The 19,092-nt window shown below is 33.9% G+C and overlaps 1 protein-coding gene across 2 annotated transcripts; it reads left to right on the top strand.

The window, feature by feature from the left end:
* The first annotated feature begins 8,978 nt into the window (after positions 1-8,978).
* Positions 8,979-17,356, top strand: LOC103495168 (subtilisin-like protease SBT4.14). Of its 2 annotated transcripts, XM_051090641.1 has the most exons (10): positions 8,979-9,215; positions 9,290-9,387; positions 9,843-9,940; positions 10,097-10,240; positions 13,308-13,413; positions 13,502-14,018; positions 14,910-15,232; positions 15,557-15,665; positions 15,814-16,027; positions 16,702-17,356. In XM_051090641.1, the coding sequence occupies exons 1-10, from the start codon at positions 9,126-9,128 to the stop codon at positions 17,241-17,243; spliced, it is 2,241 nt and encodes a 746-aa protein (XP_050946598.1). In that variant the 5' UTR covers positions 8,979-9,125; the 3' UTR covers positions 17,244-17,356. The 2 variants fall into 2 exon arrangements, with proteins under 2 accessions (XP_050946598.1, XP_050946599.1); XM_051090642.1 differs by lacking the exon at positions 9,290-9,387 and having other exon boundaries at positions 9,105-9,215.
* The last annotated feature ends 1,736 nt before the right edge of the window (positions 17,357-19,092 follow it).

Below are 19,092 nucleotides of genomic sequence, written 5' to 3'. Positions count from 1 at the left end.
GCGAATTGAAAAGCATAATGACAAAGTAGCCAAACTAGTGAATCAAGGAAGGATACCACTCATTTTAAAACCAGGAGATTGGGTTTGGGTTCATTTTCGAAAAGAGCGTTTTCAAAACCAAAGGAAGTCCAAGTTACATCCAAAGGAAGATCAACGATAATGCATACAAAGTTGATCTCCGAGGTAAGTATAATGTGATTGCTACATTTAAATATCGCTGACTTATCCTTGTTTAATGTAGGTAACTTTGATTCAAAGATGAAACCTTTCGAAGAGGGGGAGAATGATAAGATGTTGAACAGCGAAGCTCACACCAACTCAAATGAAGAGGAAATTAAAGCACATGCTGGAAATTCATGGGAGAACTTTCAATGTTAAACCAATCAAGAGGAAACCATTATGGCTCAAGGCTCATTGACAAAAGCTAGACCTAAAAGACTTCAAGATGGATTAAATGCTTGTTTACAAGTTAGATTTTTGGTCTTTAATAAAGAGTTGGAACTTCAAGAGTCACTTGGACACCTAAGAGTCATAGTGAATCTAGAAATTAAGATTCTTTCACATCATTAATGCATTTATAGATTCATTTACTTCTTTAATGCATTTTTAGATTCATTCACATCTTTAATATGTACTTATTTAATGATATGTATTTTCATTTATTAGGGTAGTTGAAAGGGCATAAAATTAAATGTTGTGTCCTTTCATATAACATTTGAAATTAGTATAAAGAGGGTTGTATTTTCCAAATTTTGAACACAACTTGAATTTGAATGAAATTTCTCATAGAGTGTTTCTCTCAAGCTTTATGCTTTCCTTTGTATTCTTGTTTTAGAATGCATGCTTAGGACTTTCAATCTAGTTTGATCCATTAGATTGTGGAGAGTTTGAAATCTTGAAGTTAGGAACAAGTTCTCCTTTCTTCTTGATCTTTGATCAATCTTTCCAAGCTAAATCTATTTAGCTTTCTTTGAGTTGTTTAACTAATTGTTTAATTGGAGCTATTCTTATTATTGTTGTGGGGGTTCACCTAGGATAAGGGAAGTTCTCAAACGTGATTGGGGTAGTTCTGTTTATTAGAACTAGAAATCTAGTAGTGATAATCTATTCTTCACTACAATAAATTGGAGTGTTCCCGATGCATAAAACGACGTCGAAAGAAGGAACGTCGGGACAAACACCTATTTTCGATACCATTTTGCATACATCGGGACACGACAAAAATATTATTTTAACATTACCTTGTCTCGATGTTTCTCGAAGGGCGTCGGGAAATACGAAGTCATTCTCGATGTCTAAATCTAAGGCATCGAGAATAGTTCACAATTAAAATAAATATATAACGTATTCAACCGTCCTATGCATGGCATCGGGGATGGTGACACCTGTTCCTATTGGTTCTCGTTCGGTGTCAAAAATGAGTAACATATTTTCCAACGGCTTGCATGGAGCATTGAGAATTGTGACACTTGTTCCTGATGGTTCTCGTCATGTATTGGAAATGGGTAAAATAGTTTACGACGGCTTGTAAGGGACGTCGAAAAACACTAAAACATTAATTATATCAAAGTAGGATTCCAGATGGCCCATGCATGGCATCGAGAATCGTTATACCTTTTTTCGACACCATTAGTCATTCATCGAGAATGTTTCAAACTATCCCCGATGATGCACTAATTGAATTGAGTATATCGGAACTCCTAACATCTTCGTGGTGCGTCAAAAGTTCTCCTTTATATTTTGTTTCAATTCTATGAAAGACAGAACTAGAAAGAAGGAAAAGAAGGACAGAACTAGAATGAAGGAAAAGAAGAAGAGAAGAAGAACTTTGAACATTTGCCTCGCCAGGCCTAATCTTTCCCTCTTTGTCGTCTGCCTCGTCGTCGCCATCACCGTTCTTTCACCACGGCACCGTCGTTCTTCCTTTTCTGGTAAGTTTAAAGCAATTTCTTGTTAGTTTTGAAGTTAGTTTAGGTTATAAATTAGTTTAGGTTAGTTAGTTTATAGTTTTTCTTTTTGAAGTTAGTTTAAGATTAAATATTAAATTAGTTTTAAGTTATTGAATTAGTTTTAGAATATGGGTTGAAAATTTGAGGGGGAGGGGGGTTATTTGAGAAATTGGGTTGGAAAATTTAAATTGTGAGTTGAAAATTTGAAAATTTGAGGGGGAAGAGGGTTTAGAATTAATTGAATGGAATAGAATGGGTTAAGAATTAGAGGGGGGTTGAATTGAAATTTTTGAAGGGGTGATTGAATTGGAATTTTGAAGGGGGGTTAGTGAATTGAACTTTTCAAGGGGATGGGGTGGGTTTAATTGAATATTTGATGGGGATGGGTTGAGAATTAGAGGGGGTTGAGGATGAAATTTTGAGGGGGCAAGGGTTATTACTGTTTCAAAAATTCTGTAATTTGTGTTAAAATTTGTTTGGCTATCCTGCAGTTATGGTAGCCTTTAGTTCAATTTTAGTTTGTTATTTCTTTGTAGTTTTGAATAACTTTGTTGTTGATTTGGGATGGTTATCCTCAAATTGGTAGCCTTTTTTGTTTTGAATTTGTTTGTATTTCTGAGGGTTTAAAGATGTGGCAGTAACGTAGCTTGTAAGGTGGCGTTGTTGGAAAGGATGGGTAGGATGCGAAGATGGAAGTTGTTTATTAATTAGGTTGTGGTGGCTATCCTGCAGTTATATTAGCCTTTGTAGTTTGAAGTTAGTTTTAGTGAAAATTTTGGGAGATTGTATATTCAGGGAAGTAATTAAGTTTATTGACTTTAATGATGGACAAGGGTTGGATGAAGCTTAAGAATAAGTTTTCCCTTGAGTATAGAGAGGGAGTGGCCCAATTTTTAGAAGTTGTTAAATTTCACGTTGATGCCTATGGACGAATAAGATGTCCATGCAAGAGATGTATGAACTCAAATTGGACTTCATTAGAGGGTGTGGAACGACATCTACTGACTATTGGAATATCCCCTACTACACAGAATGGGTGTATCATGGAGAGTTAGTTAGCTTTAGAGGTACCGAAAATTTTAATAAAGGAACTAGTAGTAACCCTTTCGATGAAGAAACTAGTAGTAAGCAGTTTCCTTAAAAAGATGATATGTTTAGTATGTTGAATGATTTACAAGCCCCGATTAAACAAGAAAAGAAAACAGAGGAAGGTCGTTTGAAGACTAAAATGTCGAGGAATATTGAGGTAGATAAAGATGAAGATACAACAAACATATTTCAGGACTTATTGAATAAAGCACGTAATAAGTTGTACCTCAATTGTTCTAAATTTTCCTCCTTGAATTTTTTAGTTAAGTTGATGCATGTGAAGGTTCTAAACGTTTGGAGTAACAAGTCCTTCGACATGTTATCAGAACTCTTAAGAGCAGTGTTTCCAATCTGTAGTAGTATTATCCCTAGTTCATTTTATAAAGCCAAACGAAAACTTCGTGACTTGAGCTTGGGATACGAGACTATTCACGCCTGCAAGTACAACTATGCATTGTACTGGAAATATTTTGATGATTTGCTACATTGTCCTACATGTGGCGAGGCTCGGTACAAGATATTATAACAGAGGGAAAAAATTTCGCATAAGGTATTCTGTCGATTTCCTTTGGTACCGAGATTACAACGTTTGTTTGTCTCGCAGGAAGGATTTGCTAACATAATATGGCATAAGGATAAACGTGTTAAAACAGATGATGTGTTGAGTAATCCATCTGATGTGGATGTATTGAAGCACTTTATTGTGAATTTCTTGATTTTGCTTCTAATCCACGAAACGTGCATTTAGGGTTAGCTTCATATGGGTTTAATCTATTTTTTCATCTGAGTACCTCGTACAATATATGACCTATTTTGTTACTTCCTTACAATTTTCCACCATGGAAATGCATGAAAGAGACAAATTTCTTCATGTCATTACTCATACTTGGTCTTAGATCTCTTAGTAGGGAAATCGATGTGTATCTTTAACCATTGATTGAGGAACTAAAAGAATTATGAAATTTTTGGGGTGCATACGCATGACTCTTTTACAGGTCAGTTCTTTCAGCTACATGCAGCCTTGTTGTGGATGATTAATGACTTTCCAGCGTATGGTGACCTATTAAGGTAGAGTACACAGTGGTATTGGGCATGTCCCATATGCATGGGTGATAGATCATCATTCGGGATACGAGGTAAAATATCCTTCATGAGACATTGACGCTATCTTCTAGAGAACCACATATAGCATAGAAGTAAGCTACACGATGAAAAGGTAGAGTGTAGGGCTCCTTTAGTGGTGATGAATGGGCATGAAATCTTAGAATAGCTACATTAGTTGGAGTTTCCAGTTATGAGTAAACATCCTTCAATAAATGATAAGAAAAGAAAGAGAGCTCTTAATTGGACAAAGAGAAGTATTTTTTTCGAACTTCCTCACTGGTTGAAACTACTGTTACGTCACAAACTTGACGTAATGTACATTGAGAAGAATGTTTATGACAATTGGGTTCGTACGTTGTTGAATATCGAAGGGAAAACTAAGGATACCACAAATGCTTGATTGGACCTATAAGATCTGAAGATAAGAAAGGATTTACACTTTATAGAAGTTGAAAACCAATTGGGCTACACATTGACTAGTAACAAACGAGTTGAGTTTTGCAAGTTCTTGAAATCAGTTAAGTTTCTTGATGGATTTGTTTCCAATAGATCGCGATGTGTGAATGAAAGAGAGGGGAAAATACCAGGTCTCAAAACGCATGATTGTCATGTTTTATTACATCAACTGCTACCTATTGGTATTCGAGCATTCTTACTAAAAAACGTGTACACTACTATTACCAAACTATATAATGTTTTCGTGACATGTGCGTTATAACAATAAAAGTAAGTTATTTAGACAAATTACAAACATACATCATAATCATACTTTGTAAGTTGAAAAAAATATTTCCACCTATCTTCTTTAGCGTTATGGTACACCTTACCATTCACTTACCATATGAAATCAAGGTTATTGGTATGGTTTATTATAGTTGGATGTATCCCATTAAAAGAAGTCTACACACTTAGAAACAGTATGTTCGAAACAAGCACATCCCGAGGGGTCTATTGCAGAAGCGTATGTGATGAATGAATCGAGTACCTTTTGTTGGTGTTACCTAAGTGGTATAAAGACTCGATTCATAGGAGATGAGCGAAAGTACGACCATTAGGTGTGTCAAATCTTCGTACTCTATCACAGGAAGAAAAACGCCTCTTCCATTAGTACATCCTCAACAGTGTAGACAAAATATCGGAGTATCGCAAGTAAGCATTTTTTATCTTTGTATTTCTTAGCTATAGTTGTTGAGTATTTATTATACATTGTTGTTACACAAATTAAATTCACAATCATCTCCATCAGGAAACATTTGAGGCTAATACGTCGACATGCTCAAAATACTACTAATTTGAACAAAAGACATCGGATTTCCTGAATGGTTTCGAGCACAGGTATACAGCTGTTTTTCGTGTGACATGTATGCACTAACATATTTATACATGTGAATGTGTATAATCATTTTCATATTGATTTTAGTATAGTGATGGTAATTGGTGAAAGCGATACAAGTGGAAGTGGCGACAATAATTTCTACGGTGTTTTGGATGAAGTGTTGCACGTTAAATATCCGATGAGAAGAAGTGTTTGGTTATTTAAGTGTCGGTGGTATGACACAAATTTCAACAAAAGTCAAAGAACACTTGTGGAGTTAGGGTGCAAATCTATCAATACATCCCATTTTTTATTCGCCAAGGAACTTGTAATTCTTGCAATGGAGGCACAACAAGTATTTTACCTAGATGACCCAAAAAATGGTTGTAATTGGAAAGTTGTGAATGTCGTCCAGAATAAGCGTAGAAGGGATGTGCCAGAAGTGGACGATGTTGGGAATAAGCAACTGAATATACTAGAAATCGTTGTCGGTCATCGAGTGGATGAACACATCGAGGATGACACTCTATGCAGGACTGACATTGATCCCACAGTTTTTGAAAGACTGATTGTGTGTCATATCACTAACGACTTCATAGACGATGGGGATGAAGAATTGTCAAATGAAAGCTGAACAAGTGACCACGAATGATAATGACGAACCACATACCCATATATTTATGTAGTTTATATTTCGAATCTGATTATGTGTTCGTATTTTCTTATTGAATGTTTGTTTTCTATGTCCACAGGTACTATGTCGTGATTCCTAAGTGGTTTCGATGAGACAGATGCGATGTTCCTCGAGTTCACCAAGGATCTAGATAACCCTATGGGAGGGTCGTCGTCGGTGGGTGACAATTCGGGTGAGTCTAATAATGGTATACATTTTAACTCACGATTATTTAAACTTTCTTACATTAACTTGTTCTTATAATTTATGCAGCGGGTACTTCTCAACCATTTGGAACTCCGACTCCTAAGAGACGTGTACAGCTTCAACTCCTAAAGTTGGAGCACTACGTTGCAGCCAATGGAGGTTCCAATGTCGATCTCCCTTGGCATGGAGAAGCCTATTTAGCCACAGGTTGTTTGCTTCAGCCAAGCAATAAGTGTGTGTGTGGAAAAGACATTTCCAGTCCGCTGCCTTAAGTGGGCGAACGTAGGCAGAGAATAGATTAAGGTCGTTAAAGGCAACCTACAGGTAAGTCCACTACACATTTTTGTTTTCATATATCTAAGTTAACCAAGTTAATGTGTTGTTTTTTGTAATGTGTAGTAGTTTTTCGTGCTTAATTTCAATGATCAAGCAATGAATAGGTTGATTGAGCATCAAATGTTCAATACCTTTAAAGAATTCCAAGGCAACTGTCATAGGTACTTCAAAAACTACAGCAATCTCGAGGAGGCATGTGCCAGCCTACCATACATATTAGTAGGATGTAATAAGGATTCGCACTACCTCTGTGATCATTACATGAGTTGTGCATTCCAAGTGAGCAACTAAACGCTTTGTAATGGTTAATTATGATTTCAACTTTTAATATGTATAAGAAATAAACAATATAATTGTTTTCATGTAGGAGCAATCATGGACCAACAAGGCTGCTAGACAGAAACAGCCTTACAATCACAGTAGCGAGTCGAAGCCATTTTTACAACAACAGCACGAGCTCACAGAGCAAAGAGGGGAGTCGATCGACCGTGTAGAGTTATTCTGGCAAACACACATTCAAGACAGGACATTCATGTCACAAGCTGCAGAAGATGCACGTGTAAGTTATCCGAGCAACACTTCTGCCCTTATTTATCCTCTTTAATAATATATTTTTGACTTACTAACTTAGTTTTTAAATTTATTGCAGAATCGAATGCTGGAACTTCATTTCCAGCCTACCCCAGAGGGTACTCAGTGTCACTCTTTGGGGATGAGATATGCGAGACAGTGTTGGATAGTCAACTGGGCTACTCAAAAGGCCTTGGTTGGGACCCATGCCCAAAGCTTGCAAGACGGCCAGTGTGAGCAGTGCCACGACCTCATGTTCGCAATCCATGGTAAAGCTCCAATTACGGGCTAAGCTTGATGAAGCTAAGCGAGCAATTGAAGAAAAAACAAGAATCACGATGCATTAGCTTCAGAAGTGGAATAAATGCAGAAGCTCATAGAAGACATGACTCGGGCATAATAGTCCACTACACGCTTCAGATGTCGGGAATATGGTGCAAACGTTACGTCAGAGATGGTTATTTTCGACGCATGGCTGACCTTGGACATATGAACGTCGAGGATAGTTATTTTCAACACTTAGCTGATGTCGGGATGGTTTGTTTTCGGCGCATGGAAGACATTGGTAACACTGTCGTTCCCGACGCCGTGTTGGTGACGCGTCAGGAATCTGCCTACCGACACATTTCTTCTGACGGTCTTCTCGACGTCTATTCATGCATCAAGAACTTAATTCTCGACGTTATTTACACTTCTAACTTATTATTGAGTGGATGTAAAACCAAAAACATTCATAATCACCCAAAGTAAATGGCTCAGAAATCATTAAGGTCATTAAGGATGAGGAACAGACTTGAAGTTACTTACCCATGAAAACTATGTAGCTTCAAGTGTCTAACCTAGAAAGGAAGAAGAAGACTAACCTCGAATCATTAGCTTAAGTGTCTAATAGTAGTAGAGAGACAAGCTAGTAGACGAAGAACCCTAAGTGAAACACATAAGAATGACAGTGACTTGCCTTGTACAGACGACAACGAATAGAGAGACGACAGACAGAAACAACGACAACAGACATAGATGAAAGTGTCGTTGTTGATTGAACAACAGTCGTCAGAGGGCAGCAAAAGAGATGAAAAATTGTCGTTTCAGAGGGTGGGTATCGCATGCAGTCGTGTGAGGGGAAGATGAGAAATCGTGAAATTTGAGCTCGCGGATATAATTATTATTTTCTGTTTCTTTTTTTTTTTTTCTTATTTAAAATGAACTATCCTCATCTACTATTAAAAGTATAATTTGGTGTAGTGTTTATTAGATTTTATTGACAAGAAGAAAGAAGTACTTAACAAGAAAGAGACGATCCAAAGAGTTTTATCCTTATATAGACACCTTCCATCAATGATGATGTTTAATTAGGCAGTTTATCTTGGCACAATAAAGTAATAGAGGTAAAAGATAAAATAGTAGATAATGTATATTAGTGATATTAATAATAATATTAAATTGAAACTAAACCTAACCATTAAAAGACATGCATGAGTGGTATTTGTTATTCCAGTCTATTGGTTAAAATTACATGTCTTAGTTAGTTAAGTTAATCTCAAACTAGATTTTGGGAAGGTTTCAGGTTGTTTGAACCATTTTTTTTTCTCTGATCAAGATTTCCCTAACTAAAAAAAGAGAGAAAAAAAATCTCTTAGGGCCATGAAAAAGACGTAAACATCAAGTCTCACGTTGCACTTATTCAAATCCAATGGCTAACCATTATATTTGCAAAGTTCTTCGATCTTTTCTAAACAATTTAAACTGCCACTTTGTTTTGATTTCTATATTTGGATAGTCATGTAAACAAAAACATTCTAATCCTTTTTTATTTACATTATAAAATAAGAGAGTTTGCAGTTGTTCGACATTCAAGTTGGAAGATATTCAACGCACGTTCATCATGTCAATATCAAAATTTTCTTGTGTTTTCATCATCATTCTTTTCTTTATCGCCGGATGCGTTGCTGCTGTAGAAATCGTCGAGGACAAGGTTGTTATTAATAAATTCATGTGCTATTTTATTGATTTCCTTTTAAGGTTTATAAAGGAGGCGTTTCTATGCAGAAACATTTCATTGTTTTTCTGGAGAATGGGCGAACTATTTTAAATGAGGTCGATGGTCTAGATATAAATCTCAATGTTCTCATGTCAGTGAAGGAAAGGTGGGTTATATTATTGTACGTTAATATTATCTATATTTTGGAACTACCAGTTTTGTAACAATTTGATTTTAATAGGCCTGGTTAGGAGTATAAAAAGAATGAGTAAAAAAAACTATGAGAAAACAACTACAATAAAGAAGAAAAAAAAAAGGGAACGGTTGGTAGTTTTTTGTTTTAGCAAATCAACCAAGCCTATAAACAATCTCATTGCTTTGTATCTACTTTGACCAAACAAAATTGATAATGTTTTTTCGTCAACGATAATATGGAAGTAATATGGGAGAGACTTGAATCTCTTATCTCTGGTCAATAATTCATACTTTATGAGCCATTCTCATTTTGATATGATTAAATTAACTATAATGCGTCATATTATTTGGAATAATTTCATTTTTAAAATATAGTTATGAAAGTGTGACAATTATCATTGTAGTGATCTATATTATTATTTGTAGCCATGTGGAAGCAAAAGAGTCTATGGTGTACAGTTACACAAATAACTTCAATGCCTTCGCTGCCAAGCTTACTGAGGCAGAGGCCAAAACGTTGTCAGGTAAGCATGAGATTAGCTTGATTTGCTTTTTAGACCTTATCATTTTAAAATTCAAAAAAAAAAAAAATCACTTACTAGTGCCTGGGTATTGTTCATTATTATTTGCTTTTAGCACCCTAATTTTAAGTTAGTTTATGGTAAATGGGTTCGATGTAGAGAGGGGAGATGTGCAGCATGTGATTCCAAACAGATACAGAAAGCTACAAACAACAAGATCTTGGGACTTCCTTGGGTTTCCTATCAATGCAAAAAGGAAAACAAGACAGGAGAGTGACATTATTGTGGGCCTATTTGATACTGGTAATACTTTTTATTTTTTTTTTATTTTTTTTTCTCAAATAAAAATGTTTAATTTTGTATTCATCGTAATGCTTTTAGTTTTTAATATTTCAGGCTAGTTATTTGTATTCACTGTTATGTTTGAAGTGTCTACTATCCATTTACAATTTATTTCAAGCGTAGAGTTAATTATGTCGGTATGAATTAGAAAACTTTAGTTAGATTTTTAGATAAAAGAAAATGAATCCATTGCATCCAAATGTTATAAGGATAGTTGCAAATATAGCAATTATATTCAAAATAATGAAGTATACAACAACATTTTAAAAAAATTGTAAATATAGCAAAATCTGTCAAAATCTATCAATGATAGGAGTCATCCACTGATAGACCATGTAACAAATGTTGGTCTATCACTGATCAACGAGTCTATCAACGACAGAACTCTATCACCGATAGATGTTGCTATATTTGCAATTTTTAAAAAATATTGCTACATACTTAATAATTATTCTAAAAATTGCTATCCATTATAATTACCCAATGTTATATTTCAAAATTCAAATGGAGATGTAATTTCATGGGTAATTATAATTGATAGCACAATCACAATATTTTTTAAAAATTGCAGATATGGCAAAATTTATCGGTGATAGACTTCTATCGCTGATAGACTCCTATGGTTTATTGGTAATAGACCAATATTTGCTATATAGTATGATCTATCAATGATAGACTCTTATTATTGATAGATTTGAACAGATTTTGATATATTTACAATTTTTTTAAAATTGAATGTTGTATACTTAATTATTTAAATCTAATTGTTACATGTGCAACAATATCTAATATAATATATGTTATTCAAAACAAGTATAGTTTAACTATTAGTGTTAAATTATTTATAAATATAATAAAATTTTAAAATCTATCAGTGATGGACACTAATAAATGATAGACTCATACAAGTCTATTAGTGTCCTCGATAACTATGATTCTTAGATTTTGAAATTTTGATGTATTTGCAAATATTTTTAGTTTTGTCATTTAAAAAAAATCTATATTATAATTAACTTTTTTAGGGAAGGGTTATTTCCAAATATAACAAATAAATCAAAATATTTATAAAATAAAGCAAAATATCTCATTCTATTTACGACCAATCGGAATGGATCAAGATATACACATATAGTACTAAATCTATTTTGGTCTATCTAGGTTTATGACTAGCTTATGATACTTTATTATATTTATAAATATTATTGGGTTTTTCTAAAAAATATAAAAAAGCAAGAAAAAAATATATTTATATCATATAAAAAAAATTTGAAAAAGGAAAAATCTCATAAGCTCACAACATGAAATAACAAAAATACTCCAAGATTAATCGATCACACACTGAAAAACAAGGTTGTACCTAGTCTAAACGATCTTTTACCCTTGTATCAAATCTAAACAGTTATATACCCAGCCTAATTGATCTTATACCAAATTTAAACGATCTTGATACACAATCTTGTACACTTGTACTCAGTCTAAACCTTCTTGCATCCTTATAACCAGTCTAAACAATCTTGTACCCTTGCACCCAACCTAAACGATCATGTGCCCTTATACCTTGTCTAAACGATCTTGTACCTAGTCTAAACAATCTTGTAACCAATCTAAACAATTTTGTACCCTTATAACCATCTACTTAGTGATAATGGTCGATCTCTATCTATTTGGGATAAACAATTGATCGTTTAGATATTGGTAAATAAATATTTAGATCGTATCATTTAGATCTTGTACCAAGAAGTAAAAACAAGATGAGAGATAAAGAAGAAGGAAGAAAGTTTGGAGGAGGAAATTATGGAAGAAAACGCGAACAAGAAGAAGTAAGAATATGAAAAATTAATAATACGAAGAAGAGAATAATAAATTGTAAAAAAGAATAAAAAGAAGTGAAGTCAAGAATGGTTCCACAATATTGAAAACCAACAAAGGGAATCTGTAATTTATGGAAAAACAATTGTCGTTTCATGCGGTCTTTAATTTTTTTCACTGGCCTTGAAATGTTTTTGGGTTTTGTTATATTTATTTAATTTAGGGGTCTTTTAAAAAATATAACAAAACAGCAAAATATTTACACGAATAATTTCGAAAACAGAAAAATCTCACAGACCTACAATGGAAAATACCAAAATGCACTATCAACCACGTCGTCAACAACGCGGGTAATATATTTAGTATACAATCAATTAGATTTGGCTATTGTTTGATACACGATCATTTACATTTGGTCGTTTAGATTTGTTTAGATTTGGATGGCTAAATCTACGTAATTTATTTTTTCAGTTCTATCATTTAATTTGGCTACACGATTGTTTAATTTGATTGGAGGATTGTAATTTGGTTACGCAATCGTTTAGATTTAGGTGATCGTTTAGATTTGGGTAGCCAAATCTAAACGATTTTTTTTTATATAATTTTGGTACACGATTGTTTAAATTTAGTTAAACGAATTTTTTCAAGATTCTTTTGGCCCATGATCGTTTATTTTTTCAAGATTCTTTTGTACACGATTGTTAATAATTTGCTAAACGATTTTTTTTTAATTCTTTTGTACACGATTGTTTAGATTTGTCTATACGATCGTTTATTTTTTTTACTATCGTTTAGATTTGTCTACTCCAATCTAAACGATTTTTTTCAAGATTTTTTATACACGATCTTTTAGATTTTGCTATCTTTTGTACACAATCATTTAAATTTTGATAAACCCAAATCTAAATTAAGTAAATAAAGAAGAGGAAAAGAAGAAAGACAATGAAAAGAAATAGTAGTGAAAAAAAAAAGAAGAAATACGAAAGAAAGAAATATCAGCAAAAAGGAGTGAAAGACGAAAAGGAAAACCTAAAATATTTAAAAAATAGCTAATTTCATGATTTTGTTACACGAACATAAATATTTTGGTGGTTTGTTATATTTATGAAAAATTACTAATAATTTATCCAATATGATTTAAAATTTGTTATTTAATATATTTTTCTAATTATAGTGGGAATATTGCTATGTTCATGTAATTCAATTGAACTAATGATAGGAATCACTCCAACGGCGGATAGCTTTAAAGATGATGGGTTTGGTCCTCCACCCAAAAAATGGAAAGGCACCTGTGACCATTTTGCCAATTTCAGTGGCTGCAACAAGTAATTTTCGTTTTTCACTACCATCACATATATTGACAATATGAATTATGCCTTTCTCCTTTAGTAAATCGTTTTTATATGGGTGAAGTAAACTCATCGGAGCAAGATATTTCAAACTAGATGGCCTCACCGAGCCCTTGGACATTTTGTCGCCCATAGACATTAACGGTCATGGCACACACACATCGTCAACAGCGACCGGAAATGTAATCACTGGAGCCAACCTCTCTGGCCTGGCTCAAGGAACTGCCCGTGGCGGTGTGCCATCGGCCAGAGTAGCCATGTACAAGGTTTGCTGGACTAGCACCGGATGCTCCGATATGGATCTTCTGGCTGCCTTTGACGCCGCCATACAGGATGGCGTCGATGTCATTTCAATATCGATTGCTGGCATTGGCTATGGCAATTACACTGAGGACCCGATCTCTATCGGTGCATTTCATGCCATGAAGAAGGGCATCATCACTGTGACGGCCGCCGGGAACAATGGCCCGAGTGCCGGCACTGTTGTGAACCACGCGCCGTGGATCTTGACGGTTTCTGCCAGTTCAATTGATCGGACATTTATCAGTCCAGTCGAGTTGGGCAACGGGAAGAACATCTCTGTAAGTTTCTTGAATATATTTTTGGATGAATACTTATAATAATTTTCTTTTTTAAAAAAAAAAAAAACTTAATTATATTTATCTATGTTTAGCTTAACTTTCATTTGTGAAGCTTATTGGAAAAAATTCAAATCTTAACATACATTCTTATGCAAATTCTGAGAACATCAACACACAGCATAAAGTTAAGATGGTATTTTTTAAGAAAGAGGGTCAAAATACGATTTAATCTAAAGTACTCTTAAAATATATAAAATATTATGTGACAATTCTTTATTTCGTGGTTCTATTTTTCGAAATATTTAAAAAGGCTCTGCAAATGAGGGTTAATTAATAATAATTTCCAACCTTTTCTCTAAAAGATAATAAGTTAAAAATAAATTACTAACTAACAAGAAAAGAAAAATGAATATAAATTAATTAAATTAGACTTAAATTAAAAGATGTTTTTAATTATTACTACTTAAATGTTGACAATTCCCTAGACGTCACTAATTTTTCTATCAAATAGTGACTACTTAACATATTTACAAAGAACTAAGAAAGGCAAATCCAGCATATTTTATATCTTGAAATATTTTATTTTTTACTTTCAACTCGTTGAATTTTAGTCTCACTCCGTATATCTTCTTATTGTATACTTTCTGAACATGAGCTTTCCTATAGTTTTAGTTATGAATTCACTTAGACTGTCTAGTACTAATAGCTAGAGACAACTGTCTTTAACTGATGAACCCGTAATCTTCTCATTTTCTCTAGCTACTGTAGAATCAATTTTTCAATAATAATTAGGGTTATTAATATTTAAAATTTATTATATTGTTTAGTAAAAGAGGAATGGTGAAAAAGTGCATGTTTGATGATGGTTGTATGAATTGTATATATGGACAGGGGGTAGGAATAAACTTATTCAATCCAGAGAAAAAAATGTACAAATTAGTGAGTGGAGAAGATGTGGCAAAGAACATAGAGAGCAAAGATGATGCAACGTATTGTGTAGAGAACTCACTTGATCCAAGCAAGGTGAAAGACAGTATTGTGTTTTGCAAATTGCTGACATGGGGAGCTGATTCGGCTGTCAAATCAATTGGTGCTGCTGGTGCTATCCTTCAAAGTGATCAGTTTCTTGACAATACTGATATCTTCATGGCCCCTTCCACTTTGGTTAGTAGCTTTGTTGGAGCTACTATTGACTCCTACATCCACTCCTCAAGGTCAAATCTTTTAGTTACACTGTGTTTCTACTCAGTTTTGTTCATTAAATATCTTAGTTACACCCTTCTCATCATCGATAGTTTTTGAGATAAGATTTCATTATTAATCTAATTAAATTAGGGTGTATATCAATCGATCAATGTTATGATTATATGAGAGGCATGGATTACTCTTTTCATTATATAGCCAATTAATTTTAAGACGAGGTTTCATGTGATTCTTTAATAGAATATGTACTTTGATAGGTAGTAAATATTAATCTTTGGAAAAGTATTGATAAAAAAGTTTGATTACGGGGAATGGGTCGTTTGATTTGATAACAGAACACCAACAGCAGTGATATACAAAACAAGACAACACATAGGAGCAGCTCCAATTGTTGCTCCCTTCTCCTCCAGAGGCCCAAATCCAGGCTCCACCCGCATTCTAAAGGTATATATAAATACTTTTAAAAACCGTTTTTCAGATGTCACGTTGAAATTTTTATGACATGCATACATACGTAATAGGTACATATGCATGTATTAAGTTCTAGGGTTTAGGGTTATGAGATACTCGTGGGGTTGTGAATGTGTTGTAGCCGGACATAGCAGCACCAGGAGTCAACATATTGGCGGGTTACACGCCATTGAAATCATTGACGGGGCTGAAAGGTGACACTCAATTCTCTAAATTTACACTCATGTCTGGCACTTCCATGGCTTGTCCCCATGTTGCCGCTGCCGCCGCCTATGTCAAATCTTTCCACCCTCTTTGGTCTCCGGCCGCCATTAGATCCGCCTTGCTTACCACCGGTACCTCCCTCTCCCTTAAAAAATTTACTATTTCAGACATTTTAAACATTTAAACCATGCATTAAAGAATACTTGATTTTTGCTTTAAACTCATATAGTAGGTAAGACTGGTAACTAGTAGACTATATATCCTACAAATTACAACAGATAACTAAACCAAACCAAACAAAATGAACTATATATAATGCAAAGCATGTATGTAATAGCAAATTATAATATATTTATGAAGATTTGAGTTCTAATCATTTTTATGTCAAGTTATAACTAATGTCTTAATTAGTTTACACAGCTTCGGAACATATATGCAATAACCATACTTTTTACAAAATTGATAAACAAAAGAATAAAAAGCTTCAACAGTAGATTAAAATCTACACTAAAATTTAGATGATTGGTCAATGATGTGTTTAGTTATGTCTAAAAGTTAGAGAACAATTTATTATTGAAAAAAAAAAGTATCATAATAAACATCAAGTGGCACGTACTAGTACAATTCAAGAGTTTCTAAAATGTACTCCTTTCAAATCCTGGAACAAAAATCGTAAATAAGGTAAATAACATGAATATAAATACGAGCCTAAATTGCTAGTTCGACCGGAGTATCATAACATAAATTATTCAAGGTATTCGAAAACAATACTAAATACTAATGTTTCTATATCTATATTATGAAGCGAAACCAATTAGTCGACGTGGGAACCCTGACGGAGAATTCGGGTACGGTGCCGGCAACCTTAATCCAGGTAAAGCCAAAAACCCTGGCCTAATCTACGACCTCAATGAGATGTCGTACATTCAATTCCTTTGTAGCGAAGGTTACAGTGGATCTTCAATTTCCATCCTCACTGGAACCAAATCCATCAATTGCGCCACAATAATCCGTGGCCAAGGCTATGACTCTCTCAATTACCCAACCTTTCAACTCAGACTCCAAAGCACCAGACAACCGACGACCGCCGTGTTCTGGCGGGAAGTGACCAATGTCGGCACTCCTGTTTCAGTTTACAATACCACGGTCTGGGCTCCCCCTGGGGTGGAGATCACGGTAGAGCCAGCGACTTTGTCGTTCTCATATCTACTGCAAAAGGAGAGGTTTAAGGTTGTTGTGAAGGCCAATCCTTTGCCGTCGAACAAAATGGTATCGGGTTCGATCACTTGGTTTAATCCTCGATATGTTGTGAGAAGTCCGATTGTTGTTTATAGTCCATCGGGATGAACATTGATGAGGAATTGATTATTAATGTGTTAAATGTATTAATATTCAATGAATCGGAGATAATCTAATATGTTCCAGTAAATATTTTCATTACATCTAGGATAACTGGATAATGTTAGTAAGTAATTAATCAGTTGAGTTCTGTTATGAGATTTCAGCAAATCATCTTTAATATTTTTCTAACAATGTGGAATATATTATTATTTGTTACAAACCTTTCAAGCAGATTTGGCTGTATATAATAATTTCAAAAACGAAAAAATGTCACAGGCACATAATGGAAAATACAAAAAATGACTGTGATTAATTGGTGCGTGCAAAATGCCTGTGATATATTTGGTAAACGATCGCTTAAATTTGACTATTTTTTCCTACACGATTGTTTAATCTAAACAATTTTTTTCAACATTATTTGATATACGCTCGTTTAGATTTGACTATTCTTTGATACACGATCGCTTACATTTCATGGCTTAAATTTGGATAGCCAAATCTTAACGATTTTGTTTTCAAAATTTTTTAGTACACAATCGTTTAAACTTGGCTATCCAATATCCCAACGATTTCTTTCACGATCTTTTATATTTGTCACACGATTTTAAACAACCAAATATCTGTTTGAAAGAAAATGAAAAAAAAAAAATAGATATTTTATATTTGGTACACGATGTTGAACCAAATAACAGTTTGAAAAAGAAATTTTAAAAAAAAAATTGCAGAAGAAGAGAAAAAGACTATGGAAAGGAAAAGAAAAAGGGAGAAGAAAAAAATGAAAATGAAGAGCAAACAGAAATATTTAAAAAAAATTACATAATAAGAAGAGAAAAAAACAATGGAAAGAAAAAAAATCATCTAGAGGAAGAGAAAAAAGACGATAAAAAAGAAAATGCAAACCTGAAATATTTAAAAAAAATTGCTAGCTTCATGGACTTTTTCATTATGTTATACGTACCGTAAATATTTATCGGTTTGCTATATTTATAAGAATTAACCTAAAATAATTCTTAATAACGAATTCTTTTTTTACAAGAATAGAAAATGAAATAGAGAGGGAAAGAAAACATCATCCTCTCCCCCTTGAAAATCACATTAATGTGATTTTCAAATTTTGGTATATATATTATATATAAGGATAATTGCACGAAATAGCACGAATTAGAAAATAAATATAATCTATAGCATAAGGGGATCAATATTTGCAAAAATGGAAATTTTTGACTTGTCATATGGTAAATTTTTAAAAAATACCAATTTTGTTATTCAGTCTCCTTCCTCTCGTACTATCAATGATGACTTCTATCAATGAATTTATTATGCACAATATGTCATTATATTTTTTATGAATTTATCACCAATGACTTGAACTTTGAATTTCTAAATGATATAAATGTTGATAGCATAACCTGTAATCAATAATTTATTTCAACAAAAGTTGCAACTATATCAATTTCATTTATACTATGAGTGATAGTGACTCGAAGCAATTATCGATAGCATGCAAAACACTACAAGAAAACGGAAGTTTTTCGACACCAACAAGGACGTCGGCATAAAAAATGTCGAGAATACACTTTTTCCCGACGCATCAAACACGCGTCGGCCACACGGCATCGGGAATAGGCCAAAATAATTTTAAAAAATACCTTATTCCCGACGTCGTGCAGAGTGCATCGGTAACGACATCGAAAATAAGGGACTTTTCCGACGCACCGTGACACGTCGAGAAAACCTTTTAATGAGCGTCGAGAATAATGGTATTCCTGACGCCTTTTTGGGGATTTTTCGAGGCCACACGACTGAGGCTTTCACAGAACTAAAACCGAAAGGGGAAAGGGAAGAGAGAACCGCG

This window comes from Cucumis melo, chromosome 10, assembly GCF_025177605.1.
Source record: "Cucumis melo cultivar AY chromosome 10, USDA_Cmelo_AY_1.0, whole genome shotgun sequence".
NCBI lineage: Eukaryota > Viridiplantae > Streptophyta > Magnoliopsida > Cucurbitales > Cucurbitaceae > Cucumis > Cucumis melo.
This window is presented reverse-complemented; position numbering and strand designations above follow the sequence as displayed.

What these genes read in the sequence shown, in the direction of transcription:
- LOC103495168 (XM_051090641.1), top strand. Translation starts at nt 9,126, where the DNA reads ATGTCAATATCAAAATTTTCTTGTGTTTTCATCATCATTCTTTTCTTT. An exon ending in TGTGGGCCTATTTGATACTG is followed by an intron (nt 10,241 to 13,307) that starts GTAATACTTTTT and finishes AACTAATGATAG; the next exon opens with GAATCACTCCAACGGCGGAT. An exon ending in AATTTCAGTGGCTGCAACAA is followed by an intron (nt 13,414 to 13,501) that starts GTAATTTTCGTT and finishes ATATGGGTGAAG; the next exon opens with TAAACTCATCGGAGCAAGAT.